Source organism: Pieris brassicae, chromosome 9 (genome assembly GCF_905147105.1).
Source record: "Pieris brassicae chromosome 9, ilPieBrab1.1, whole genome shotgun sequence".
Taxonomy (NCBI): Eukaryota; Metazoa; Arthropoda; class Insecta; order Lepidoptera; family Pieridae; genus Pieris; species Pieris brassicae.
This window is the reverse complement of record NC_059673.1, coordinates 17,078,184-17,093,023: the sequence shown is the minus strand read 5'-3', so window position 1 is coordinate 17,093,023 and position 14,840 is coordinate 17,078,184. Positions and strand designations below refer to the sequence as shown.

The 14,840-nt window shown below is 32.1% G+C and overlaps 2 protein-coding genes across 3 annotated transcripts; one reads left to right on the top strand and one right to left on the bottom strand.

The window, feature by feature from the left end:
• Positions 1 to 3,616: 3,616 nt before the first annotated feature.
• On the top strand, positions 3,617 to 8,082 carry LOC123714699. 2 transcript variants are annotated; one of them, XM_045669082.1, is made up of 5 exons: positions 3,617 to 3,648; positions 3,717 to 3,744; positions 5,099 to 5,233; positions 6,524 to 6,538; positions 7,152 to 8,082. In XM_045669082.1, exons 1-5 carry the CDS (start codon positions 3,640 to 3,642, stop codon positions 7,283 to 7,285), a joined length of 321 nt encoding a protein of 106 aa, XP_045525038.1. In that variant the 5' UTR covers positions 3,617 to 3,639; the 3' UTR covers positions 7,286 to 8,082. The 2 variants fall into 2 exon arrangements, 1 of the variants encoding a protein (XP_045525038.1); XR_006754348.1 differs by lacking the exons at positions 3,617 to 3,648; positions 3,717 to 3,744 and adding an exon at positions 4,808 to 4,875.
• Positions 8,083 to 8,404: 322 nt separating this feature from the next.
• LOC123714146 (calreticulin) lies at positions 8,405 to 13,461 on the bottom strand. The gene is made up of 7 exons (XM_045668310.1): positions 13,303 to 13,461; positions 13,075 to 13,179; positions 12,460 to 12,695; positions 10,824 to 11,021; positions 10,518 to 10,727; positions 9,099 to 9,434; positions 8,405 to 8,985 (listed from the first exon to the last, which is right to left on the bottom strand). The coding sequence occupies exons 1-7, from the start codon at positions 13,388 to 13,390 to the stop codon at positions 8,965 to 8,967; spliced, it is 1,194 nt and encodes a 397-aa protein (XP_045524266.1). The 5' UTR covers positions 13,391 to 13,461; the 3' UTR covers positions 8,405 to 8,964.
• Between the last annotated feature and the right edge of the window lie 1,379 nt (positions 13,462 to 14,840).

Here is a 14,840-nt window from a genome sequence, read left to right as displayed (position 1 = left end):
GTAAACCGTCATGCCAATTATATTAAATGAATAAACTCGTCTCACCAGTGTAAGCTCATTAAAACATTTTTTAAATAACCTCAAAATAACTATATTTTATACAAACTCAAACTTAAGGGCCAATATGGTCACCAAACTCCAAAATAGCGCATTGTTTTTTAGATTTAGAAATTTACATTTTATCCATTTCATAAAAAACATTATAAAATTACATTGATTTAATGTTTTACATAACCAATTGTTGTTATGGGCCGGCGCGCCGCAGTGCTCCAGCTCTCCATTGCGTTCCGCAGTCCACCACGAGACACTGACAGAAATTCGTGCTAGGATAGGCCCTTAAAACAACTTTATTCATATGGTACAAGTACACTTATGAACTTCAATAGAAGTTATGCTTAAATATCTGCAAGATAACTCTTATTAATAGCCAAGTTTTGAGACATACAAATTGTTTGTAAGACAGCCATAAGTTTTTTAACTTGAGCAAATCAATCCTATTTTAGATTAGGATTCGATTAGGATCATGTGACAAAAAAAATCGCCAAATTTATAAAAAGCTTTATTGATCAGTTTACGTTTAACGAGAGTTTCAATTTATTCAGAGATAATTCTTTAGGACCCCTAAATGAAAATTAGATCTTTATCTTAACATGTTGTAAAATCTAATACAATTTATATTTTCTATCTCAAATGACTACATTTCTAGTAAAATAACGAATAAATGAAAGAAAATGATAGGCTCAAATCCTGGACGCGACTATGGGCCTATGTGCGCAATTAACACTTTCCGGTATATATATTAAACGACGTGAGTCGACCTAATAATAATGAACATAAATATGTACAGTAAAAAGAGGTTTAATGTAGAAAAATAACCGAATTGCAGGATCCTAACTGTATCGTTATTATAAACAATTAATAAAAAAGGAGTTTTCTTAAGTTTTCACGAGTGCTATTCCTAGGCACTGACCTTGACAATGGTATATTCAGCGAAACTAATAATTTCGTTATGCCGACTTGTAACTGATTGTGAAATGACGCTCACAATATACGATTTTAAGTGTCAAAATCGGTAACGATTTTCAATCCAAAATCATCAATAAACAGTCAATTGCAATTAAAATATAGTTAGTTACTTTCAATGTTATTGAACATTGCTGGATTATGTTGCATTTTACAACAAAATTTTAGTATTTCATATCACAAGTCATATGGTCACCGCTCACACGAAGTTGCGAACATTTCAGCATAACTATTTTCACCAGCTATACTGACTTCTATCAAATTTACTAAAAACCATACAATGCGCAGAGGCGATACGAACTTAAAGAAACTGACGACTGGATCTTGGCAATACAAGGCCGTTCACCAACAAGATGGACCAATCAAGTGAAAGACTCATTAAAACTGTAATAAGAGAGGCGCTGGACAGAAACCAGAATGGTCCAGGTGTCCATGGTGACCACGAGGCTCAGACGTGAGCTACCTTTAAGTGTGTATAAGATTCAGATAAGAGACTCAGTGCTAACTACGACTCCAGCATGTTATCCCTCATTTTCATTCATATTTGTATTCCAAGAACTTAAACCTAAGTTCGAAGACCAATATAGACTGCGCTAAGTGTATGCCAAGTGATGGAAATCGACCTCTCTTGCGTCACCAAACAGATGGACGAAGTACAAAATACGACACATAAAATTATAACTCTATATAAATAATAAAGTTTACTGCGCTATCATTTATGTTTTATTTTATTTAAAAAACGATGAACATAAATTGTGTTCTTTTTACAGGTTCAGATGTACCGAATATACATTAAGACAGAACATGGAAGTCGTTACGATAATTATTTATATTAATATCATATAAATAATCGAGTCGTGATTGAATCGTTACGTTTAAAATGGCTTCCGTAAATTACCATACAACAGTTTCTTGTTAAAACAGCCGTACAATAAGAAATTGGTTACTATTTGTCACAGTGGCATTCAACTTGTTTTATCTTAAGATTAATTATTGTTATTTGAATAGATAACAAAAGATGAACACAGCGAAAGAGACAGATGTTTCTATAAATGTATAAGTTACAATGTTATTTATTACTCATTTAAAGAGAAAGGAAGCAAACAAGGTTATAAGTAAGTTCTTATCATCGCCCATGGGCACCTGTAACAACAGCAGGCTAGCGTCCACCTTTAAGATAGTACGGTCTTCTTTTGAAAGCCCCCAAGTCATAACTGTTTAGAAACATACAAAAAATAAATAAATCAGTGGCGCTAGTGGCGTCTGGGCCTCAGATGTTTTATGATCATCATTTATCAATCTATTAGACTAGTAGGTGATCAACCTCTTATGCCTGACGCACTCGGTGAACGTTTTGAGTCTAAGGCAGGCCGGTTTCCTCATGATGTTTTCCTTCACTGTTTGATCGAATGTTAAATGCGCGCATAGAAATAAAAGTCCATTGGTGCACAGCCGGGGATCGAACTTACGACTTCAGGGATGAGAGTCGCACCCTCATATGGAAGCATATTTAAAAAAAATACATTTTACACATTAAATAGGTAGATAGGATGGTTGTTTTACGAAAGCAAAACAAAAATGTTGTTCCAAAGTGATTTTCTAAGTGCCGCTAATGTATGCGATGACACGAGACTGCAAAAGGGTTCAATGAAATTAAAATCACCCTTACAAACATGCATTATAATTATTATATTATTAACGACCCGTGTTAGTTATAAGAGCTGGTCGAGAATTTCCGCCGGCACACAGTCGTAGAATTAATATAATGAATCCTGTAAACATATACTTTTACAATATTAGTAAACTGAATTTGGGATTAGTAAACAGAATCTGTAAACATCTACTAACAATTTTTTTGTTACGTCAGGAGGGACACTGCTTCAATTGTTTCCTTTTTTATAAAACAATGGTATTATAACCATGGCAACAAACGCGGTAGGCTTTGATATAAATACATTGAAACGTTGGCGCGTAATTTAGCTAGATTTTGTGTTCAGGCTTATATTTTTGACAAATGAAAGTAGCTAATTTTAAATTTAATTCCGATTACTTACAAGCTAATTTGGAACGGAATATATATTTAAAAAAAAACCAGTGGCCAAACAGCACCTGGTTTTGGCCACAGTTTTCATTCTTACTTCTTTTTTCTGATACGTAGGTAGCTTATTGTCGACGTTTTATTTAAAGGTATACTGTTTTCCTCAAGATGCTTTCTTTCTCAGTCGGTTTTCGAACCTAGGAACTCAGGGATGTGAGTCGTAAGTTCAAGCCACTAGGCCATCTAGTGTCTCGTCTATAACTGTTCAGAATTGTTATAGGGGTTATAATGTAACCGCACGTGGCACAATTGTAACTGTGAAATCAATTTGTGTCAGTTAAAGCGGCACTTCTTACGTAATGTAATCCCTTGTACACCCAGACCAACGTTTGTACCCTTAAACTCCAGTCAATATTATTAATAATACGAAAATAATTAGCAGTCAAAACACGTTTTAAAACAAAACATTGAAATTCTATTATATGCTAAACAAGCATGTCCAAATTGTTGTATATAAGATGATATTGTATAAAAAGTATTACGCCATTACAATGTTTGCTTGTAAGTTGCTTGTTTTCATGGTATTGGTAAGTATTAAGTAAATGTGTAATTTGAAGTTAAAATTCATTTATTTTAATATTAACACTAATTTCAGATATTGTTTCCAGTGGCGGAGAATAAAGGTAGATATTTTTATTATAAATAAATATTTTATATAGACGTGTATGTACTGCATGCATGACCAAATAAATTTCAAATTAATTTATCAATTCTGCAGTTGTCATATTTTAACGCGTTGTCATGGCCAAAATTCTATTTTCTTTTAAAGTATACAATGTGACTTTTTAGCTACTTTGTCGATCTGCACGATTGAAATATGAAATGATTCGGATTTCTAACGATTTTCTTTAGGTAGGTTACTACATACCTAGCGCGTTTGTACTCCGTTTAAAGGAAAAATTATTATACAGAGTTCTCTACTTGTCTCGTGACCAAATAGTAGTAGTTAATTAGCCTTCGGTGCCTGGAACTCCGTCAATATTCGGGTTGAAAGCGTGCGTTTCCTTGATAGAGTGTTGAATGGGCACTAAGAAAGAAAAGTCCGTTACTGCACAGCCGTGATTCGAACTCACGACCTCACACTTGAAAACAGGACAGAATAATGTGATAAAAAGAACTTTCTGTATCCTACAATATTAATAATGATATTACTAGCTATCCCTGAAACAATAGATGTTTCTATATCTCAAAATAGTATAAAACAATGTCCCTTGAGTTAGTTAGTTAGTCAATAGAGTGATTAAAGGATGTTTATCTGTTAAAAAAGTGACGAATCAGTTTATTGAACCGCTGTTCATTTGGATAAGTACTCGTAATAAATCCAAAATGGCGGCCAAATTAGATTTCAGCCCGCCATCTTGATTTGAAGTGAAGTTAACGAAAAATGTTTACACCATTCTACCATAGTTACAATAAAATCACTTCCCGCTATCGTTAGACATCGGTGCCACTGAACTACTCTTCCCCGTTTCCACGCCAAGCGCAAACTACTAATTTGAGATTAAGAACTAATTTGTATTCAATGTTTTTGAAGGACAAGCATTTTTTCACATACGGGAAGCATGATGCGGAAATTGTATTATACAATAATACAGCGTCTAATTAATTAAGCGCCGATTATTTTCTTTAATATAATCTTTATTAGGCTGAGTCTTGCAGTGATTTTTTGCTGGATCAGGCTTTAAAATAATGCCTTAGGTAACTGAAACTTTAATAACTATATTTTACTCTATCGACTAAATTCAATTTGTTTAGTGAGTTACATATTGCTTAACATTTATAGGTTTCTATTAAATTAAAAATACATACGCGTCATCGTTTTCTACATAAATTCTATTTATTAGTGAATAGTAGAATAGTATTAATTATTAAGAATGTATAAACAAAGCTGGTTTTTGATTTCTTAAATAAAATATTGACTAAAATATTTCATTCTCGTTATAATTATCATTATTTAAACTCTTTTTCGATTTGTAGAAGCCGGCTCGGAAGCATGCACGGAGTTTTTAAATTTAATAAAGAAATTAATTAAACCGAAAGAAGATGCGAACACATCAGATGAGGTTACTAAAAAGCCAAAGACTAAAAAGTTTGAGGAACGTTTGGAGAAATGTAAGTAAACAAAATTTTTTTTAATTAAAACATTTTTTTACCGGATTGCAGCTATGTAACAAAAAATAGGTTAGAGCCGATGGCTAAAACTTCGGCTGTCCTGTTTTAAAAAGAAAGATTTCGACATTCGGAAGATACAGTTCGCACTAAGTTTTCGTCTATTCTTGACTGTATCTTAATAAAAACCAGAAGGAAGCGTTAGAATACGATACAATATCGGTTATTTATTTGTAGAAAAATACATTTACCTAACTGGAAAACTCAGTAAATGTAGTATGCGTATAAATTTGCATCGAAATAATTATTATGAAAACTTTTGTTGTTTTGCCATATAAATATTATTACAGTATTAAATAATGGGGGTTTGTAGTAGAAGGCTGAAATGAGACAAAATAATTACCAATAAATAAATATAGCGTGAGCTCAATCACTAATGGGTTTATATATAATATATACCGACCGAACTTAGACTATACACAAACAATTTCATAAAAATCCAGCAAGGCGTTTCGAAGGAGTTTCGTCACAAACCGGGCTCAAGAAATTTATATACTTACAATAAAAGAAAGCTATAAACATACATACCCAAGCTTAAATGACTTGCCTTTGGTCTGTCTCACAGCTAGAAGCTCTGCCATGAGTTTAACCTCGCACAGCGTACACAAGTACGTCAACTATTTTCTACGACAAAACCCATTACACTCGCTTTTAAAGCATTTTTATAAACAAAGTTTTTACGTGCTCATTACAAATATTTAAAAACGTAAACGTTGTATAAAAAACTAGGTTACCCAGTTTCCTCTTGAGGTCGTAATTTCTGCAATGCATAATTTACTTGCTTCAACTATAAACTATTATGTTGTGTTTATTCATTTGAATTTTTTATGGGCTAGTTATTTAATTAGAATCCCTGTACTAAGCCAATACAATAAAGGCGAAGAAATAATATTAAATAGATAAGATACACAATATCGCTACTGTGAACTCACTCCGAACATAAAGATGTTGATGTTGTCGGAGCGTTCAGTATGCGCAACGTCTATATTAGTTCTGGCCCTTGGTATCGCAAACAACCTTGGCCTTCGCAACTATCCCATAAGCAGAAAGAAACAGAGTTCTTGGAGAACTTCTATTCTCCTCTCTCGGCTATTGGAAAATCCTATACTTTTTTGACATACAGGAGTCATACTTAGCGCTAAGTCTCGGTCTTACCCTAATATCTAAACGTCAGTTTGCATTTACTATATCAGATTTTTATACGTTTGTATTGATTTGTATTTTCATTTTCAGATTTTGATGAGAAATGTAAGTAAATATTTGTTGTTTATTTTATTAATATTTAATTTCGTTCACGCTCAATAAATGCACACTCAAGCCAATAATAAGTATAAAATTTAAACATAGTGATATAGTTTCTGTTTCAACTTTAACAAAATGAAAATACATATATGAATTTTGGATAAATTAACTGCACAAATTACTAATGCGCGACATGTGTACATTGCCGATTGTTTTTTTTTGTGTAGTTACCTCTTAAAGTAATTACGCAAGCTAATTATAAATCTTATTTCGTTACCAAATAAGCCATAAAATATTTTCATAATTTTATTAAGATTAATTTGTCTGAGAATGACGTTAATATTATTTTATCTATATTATTCTTTGACAAGGCCGTTACTAAAGTAAAATATATTTTAAAGGAATCTCATATTCATAATCATATACATTTTACATGTATATTTCTAACTAAAAACTAAAACTCAAAGATTTTTTTTTCATATGTAGTGCCTACCGTATACTCACGAAAAGCAAGTAGGTACTACATATTAAAGTATATATGTTATATTTAAATAATTGGCATTTTCGGTTTTCAAAAGATCCGTATTTATACTTAGTTTTTTACGTTTTTACGTTTCAGTTCCTTGGTGGCCAAGCAAATTAATTGAAGATTTAGATGCGACCACCGAGAAGCCAACGACAAAAGCGACACCTGTAGAAAAATTAGTTACCAGTTACATGGATTTTTTGAGTAATTTACTTAAGATTTTTTAGTTAGGTATAAATTATTTAGCAAGTGTTTTTGTAAGCCCAGCGTATGGAATAAACCTAAATATATTTGGAATGCACACAGTTGTATAGATATGGCATTAGAAACACGATTATTTCGTTTGGATGTTACATCTGCACAATAAGTTCGAAGAATATTAAACACTTACACTGTAATTCCTCATAACGGCAGCAATTCCGGATTCATATTATAAAACTACTAATGAAAGTTATAAAGTATCGACTCAATGTCAGCGTTTGAGTCTATATTCAGCAACGCTAAAAAGTATGATTACTGACACGTATATGTCACCTCTTTATACAACTGGTGTATATATGTTGCGTCCTTATTTAACATTAAATGAAAGCAATATGAATCTGAACTGCGTAAATTTGTATGATTAGTTTCACAGCGTTAGACATCTTAGGTCTGGTTCAAAGCTAACCTCTTTATAATTTTAAACGCAGTGTTTATAAATATCAGAGCAATAATTTAACGACAATATATATTGTAAGCAATTGCTGCTTTTTGTATTAAGACAAATTGGTTTAAATAAAAAGATCAGCACATTACTGTCAAGATTGAGAGTTTTAGTAAGAAACACCCTTTTATTGAAAAACTAAATCAGTCTAATTACATTGTATTATATTAGAAAACTCTGTCTTTCTTGTCTAATGGAGTTTACGCTGTGATAAAAAGAGACAAACTGATGCTTTATTCAATTCGAATGACTGTATGAATGTGAACTTATGTATACACGATAATACATTTATGAAAGTAATAAATTATATCTTGAAATTCTTGTTCAGATTTTCCTTAAAAGGCCTTTCACGCGTCCTCATGTCCTTGGTCATACAATAAATACCGAGGTTAAAACGTCATTTATCATATATAAATAATTAACATAGTTTTCGATTTAGACTCCGCATCCTCGCACTAAAAATGGCCTCAAACAGCTGGAATTACTTATGAATTCGGAACTCATTATTAATTAATAAATAATCTCCAAAAAATTGCAGATTCTTTAATTTTATGTGTGTAATTCAAATTATGAAGTAAGGAAGGCCCGATAATATATGATAAGACCTGATATCATACCGAAATTATAGAATAAAACACACAAATGTTATATATTAATTTAATCAGACTCATTTCACAACAGAAACAAAACATTACACAATGACTCAAACATTGCACGACACATAGTGTCCCGAACAAAATCTGACTTCGCTAAGTACACACTACAAATATCACAATCTAATATCTATCGAAATCAATACAGCAGGCTTACCCCGTAACATTATCCAAAATTATCGAATAACTTACGACTTAGTCTACATTTCAATAATTGGAAATTATAGAGTAGTCCTAACCATTAGGATTATCCACTAAATGGCGCTAATTGAATACAGCGCCATCTAGTTTAAAATGCACGAACTAAAAAGCCCATTATGCAATTTGGATGTAATGCTTAGAATTCCATAGATATTAAAATCACTACCCTTATTACTATTTGTGTGGTACATAGCTTTATATACATAAAAATTCAGTACGCTCCTGTTTTTGGATTCACACAGTGTTATAAAATATATATTAGATTGCACACGCTTCAAATATTGGAACAAAGCATGTCTGCCACACTTATACCCGTCGGTATTTAATGTCTTTGCACAACACTATTGCCTTACAGCTCGTCGTGCTCCTCCTGTGGACAAACAGACATTTATTCATATATAATTCCTTAGTTATTCTTGAAAATAAACAACTAATATGTTGGATAAATTAAAAAATCTGATAGAATAGTATACGGAAACTTACCACAGGCGCTCCCTCAGCGGCTTCATCATCAAGATCCTCATCATCTTCATCCTCAGGCTTCTCAGCCTTTTCCTTCTCCCTCTCCGCTTCATCCTGCTCATTCTTCATTTTTTTCTCTCCCTCAATCTTCTTCTTGATCTCTTCTCCTCTCTCCTTTGCTGCAGCTGGGTCATTAGTGAAGAGGAAGTTGTCGAAGATGGTTCCAGATTTGACTTGCCATAAGTCCAGACCAACTGCGCAAAGTTCATCTCGCTTGTACAGAGTTGGGTCTGCTGTGTATTCTGGGTTATCAATTTCTGGGTGTACCCAGGGACCTTTGTATGCGGGGTTGTCGATCTGTGGATTAAAATGACTTTTTAAGTTTGCTAGTAGGTGATGAGTTTTTTCCATGGAGCTCATGATAATTGATTTATTAGTAAACCAGGCCTATCCTGTATCTTAAACACTAGTGGTATCATAGCCTTTTTTCATCAAATAAATTGATTTTATTTTTATATACCTCCAATTTAGAGTCGAGACTAAACACTAAGCATGTACATATTGAATTTTACTTAATCTAAACATGGATTACATAGTGAATTTTGATAAAAAGTAAATATGTAACTTACACATTACATGATTATTATATACTAAATAGTTAAATTTTTATTTTTTCTCATAAAATAGGGTTACATTTAATCTTGACAAAGCGCTTAGTATGACTCAAAAACTTATTGGATATGTTCCTATACCTGGCGATGTCTGGCCCTTGAACCTCAGGATAAGTGCATTTCTAAATTATTTGAAAAGGAGCTAATTTGTCATTTTATTTGACCATGTCACAAAGACAGCGTTTACTTCGCATAGATTACGTCATCACGTGTTAACTATAGAAACGTGTTCAATTTAGTAGACGCAGTAACGGTAGCCGCGTTCAATGACCCGAACAGACGACAAAATTAGCATCTTGTTTAGACAAAAATTATAAAAAAATATTTGCTCATTCAAAATTCATGTCTAGGTTCAAATTAAATATAACTATGATTTTAGGTATAGTACTTCTAGATATGTTAATTACCCTCTTAACTATAGAACTCTCTTGTATTTCTGTCAAAATGTGTTGTAATGAAAAAAGACTTCATAGTGCTAATTGAATGTTTTTTTTTTTAATTATAAGATTTTTAACAATTAGTTTGGAATTAGTATTTATTCTGATTGCTGGACACGGACATATACCATTAATATTTTTATGCAATAAGCACAATTAACAAAGAAATTTTCCACTATACGGGCGCGTGGTTATTTTTTCATAAATTATGTAATAAAGAGTTACCTAGTAGCCTAACAATATTGTTACTTGCAATGACATTTGTATATAGAACCTGAACTTGGGAATTTTAATATACATATATAAAAGAAACGCATGATAAATCTGCTTACCTGTTTAGGAGCCCAGACACCCTTGTATTCAGGGTTGTCAATCATTGGTGGTTCCCATTCTCCATCCATTTCATCGTCCCAATCTTCGGGTTTGGTGGCATCGGGGTCTGGAATGTGTTCTGGCTTTTCCCAGTCTTCTGGCTTTTTGTCATCTGGGTCTGGAATGGTTGCTCTCTCATCCCAGTCTTCGGGCTTTTTGGCTGATGGGTCCTGTAAGAAATTATTAGATTAGATACTAACTACATACCCAAGTGGCTAGCTCATACAAACATATTTTCACAATCAAAAAGAGATTATTTTTCATACCTTGATCTTCTTAGGAGGTAAGAAGTCCCAGTCATCTTCAAGGCTTCCAGATTCAACCTTCTCATTATCAATGAGAACTTCATAGGTGTTGTCAGGGTTCACAATAAGAGTGTACAAGTGAGTGTATACATCATCTTTGCAACGGATGTCCTTCTTGATGAGGTGGTTCTTGCCCTTGTAACTGAAGATAACATGCACCTGAAATAATATGTTGGTTTAATAAACTATAATACACACATACAATTTGCTTCCTTATGAAATATAATAACTGTTAATAACCTTATAAATGAAATACAATGTCAGAATGGATATACAGTTACATTGTATATATATATCTTTACTATTATACAATAAGTTTTCGAAAGTTGAGTAGTACTACTAAAAAATACAACCAAGGGCTGTTAACTTATTTAACTGCATAGTTACAAACCGACTTATCTCATAATGATAATTGATTGATTGAATTTTTTAATACAACGTTATTTCCGCAAGGGGGCGTGGGATAGTAACAGTTGTAAAAAAAATTATTACATGAAAGCGCTCATATCCTATAATTATTTCGGCAGGAGTCGAACCTTCGAGTTCTACGCCATGTTCATAAGCAGTTAAGCTAGCGGGGGCGGGGCAGGGCAAATAGTAATCTGTTATTATACGTGCTTATCAATTTTATGGTAAATGTTGTAACTTTCAACAAATTATTTATTACATCATTGTTCCGATATACGAGTTAAACCAGTTACATATCATAATCGTATCGCGTATTGATAAGTGTTATAAATATATAACTCTCATCAAGTTTGTGTCAATTTTTATACTTTTAAAAAATAATTCAAATCACATAATTTTAATGATTTGAATTATTGCCAAGATCGTTTCATGAATATTACGAAATTAAACCAAAATTTATTACAAAATACGAATACTGTAAAACATTAGCATAAATTTTATATATTTGCAGTTTTATTATTAACAGTTTTGGTATATTATTAACTAAGATTTTTTTTATTTAAAGTTAGTAAAATATGTATTAAAAACTTAATTAAAAACTCATTGCATAACTATTAGCTCCATTACTGATTAAAAACTTAATTGGTAGAACCTTCATTAAAAGAATATTAATATTTATTAGGTATATCTGAATTTATTCAAGATAGAATCAAAAGTTAAAAATCTAAGCAAAATTACTGAAAATAGTTTTAGTAAATTATTTAAAAAACCAACAGAATTTTACAGAATTCGTAAAAATTGCGGTATCAGTTGATGACATGTGAATCACTAACTCCTACATATATAGGCATTATTAGAAATAATTATTTAGTTTTCAACTCCACAGTAATTACCTTTGATAGAAATCAAACATGGAACAATCAATGACAGGATGGCATGCAAACAGTTTTGAAGGTAAATACTGACAATTGAAATGTTTATCAATTGAACGACATACATTGTTTTGTAGAAATCTTGTACTAGACACACACTTTTTTAAAGATGAAGAAATAATTCAATATTTAATTGTTATAGATCTTTTTAATATTGCGGGATGCAAATGAAAATAATAAATATATATATTAATAGGTATTAAAAGACATTGTGTTGAAAGGATATGCTCTGAAAAAGGTACAAATCTAACACTAACCTTTTTGGTACCGGGACCGCAGATGTCAGGCCCAAACATGATTTCATATGGTGTCTCGCCATGCATGTCCTTGGACTCTAACTTGCAGTCAAACACCTTCACGTAACCACCTCCACAATCAATGTCTTGCTCATGCTTTACTGAGAATTGGATTACTAAGGGCTTGCCTTCATTGGAGAAGGGCTTAAACTTTGTGGACAGGGCATAGAATCTGGCATCCTCAGAAGTTTGAAGACCTATGTATAAGAAAGAAATATTAGCATAATACAATTTAAATATCACAAAATGGGTACCAATGATATGTCTTTATTAAGTTAAGGGAGTATGTCTAATAACCCTTTTTAGGTGTACATTCACACAAGATAAAAACTAATAAATAAAATTAGCCAAGTAGATTGTAACATCTCTGTACGAAGTACTACAGAAAAAGTTAATGTCGGAAACGAGAACATTTTGCCGGTTCCATATTGAAACAGGAAACAATTTTAATTAATTGGATTATTGTAATCCTATAAGTGCAAATATACCTACTAACGATATAGCAAATTAGGCACTAAATTTATGATTATTAATTAAACGTGTACGTGTAGAAATAATTAGAAAGGCGGTAGGTACCTTTATCTTCTTCGGGGTCATTGTAGAACTTTCCAGCAGTTAACTTGAATTTGCCGAATTCCTTACCGGGGTGTTCACTGTACACCCACTTTGATTCCCATGAGTCTGAAATGGAAAGATTAAGTCTGTAAATCTACTAAAGACGACCGGCGTCGATCGATTTGAAATTCCAAACTGTAACACGCGGTTTACCGGTACATTGCTTGGAAATCAAATGTTATCACTTACCATCTAGGAACTTTTCTTCATAAAACACTTCACAGTTTGCAGAATAAATTGCCAGGAGGCTGACAACTCCTAATAAAAACGATTTCATTTTGATAGATGCCACCGACCACACTCGTGAAAAGTCTCGCCACGAATAACTACAAAAATTTACAGACGCTCTATTATTCAATCTTGACCGGGTGTTACGTTGTCAATTTGCTATTTCACTCTCACTTGAATAATAGCAATGTGTATACGTGAGATAGATATACCAAAGTAGTAGTATTACCAAACTGATGAAAAGGATGGTGATACTCAGGTCCTGAAGGTATGATAAGGATAGAAGACACAGAACTTGACTATATGACGTTGGACGACGCAGACAGATGGAAAGATCTGATTGGTTGAATTTCCACGAATAGGAATTGTACACACCGCTGAAGACGAGTTAAGTGATTCGCGGTAAAGTCAAAAATATATTTTGAAGTAACTGAATTTTATTAGGTAATAATAGTTTTAGTTACATTTATTATTTAAAATTTGCTTTTGGATTACCATCAAGAGAAGCACAGTATATCTGTGCGTGTAAAAGTAGAAAATTTCTATAGTCGAGAGTTGTAACTATAAATACAGTGATATTGAACTGATATTTAAAAAAAAACCCGTGAACAATATAAACGAACCACCAATCGAACAGAAACATGGCATGCGTAAATGACAGAAATACCAATATAGTAATGTGGAAGCGAGATAAAAGATACTTGTAACGTACATATTTTTCAATATCTACTGAATACCACGAAATTCATATTTTTTAAATACATAGATAATGATTGTTAAAAAATATAATTTATAATAAAAAGTTAACTCCAATAAACAATATTGTTAAAATATATAATGTACTAAAACTGCGTCTATATGTAACTATTTTGCGAGCATAATTTAAAAAAATGTAAATCAATTATTCTTTATCTATAATTTAGTCTAGAAGCGTTCCAAGCAGTCATATACCACTAAGCCAGAGAGGCAGTGTTACGAATTAATACAAAGAAGATTTTACATGAATGCATGTTATGTAATTTGAAAAATAAATTTATTTCCTAGGAACATATAGTTGTATTATTCATCTCCAGAATTGCGTTGAAATCCGTAACGCAAAAACATTCAGATTTTGATGAACCTTGAACAGTCGTTTCTTATGAATGAACAAGGAACCTTAGCACGCGTGCTTGGAAACCTAATCAATCATATTTAAATGTCAAATTTAAACAATATCAGAATTATTGCTAAATATTTATTAAAAAAAATATTTCATTCTTTTCCATTTATTCACAGAAATTATATACATACTTTCATTCATTTCATATTAATTATAAAGTTGTTATTAATAATAATACATAGCTTTAATCCGTTCAAAAAGTGATTTCCTTAATGTGCAAAAGCTATTTGTTACATTTAACAAAAGACTATACTATAAAGATGTTAACTGTCAAAATATTCTGACGTATTGTCAAAATTGAATCAAATGAAAAGAAAAGAAAACAAAGCAATAACGTTTC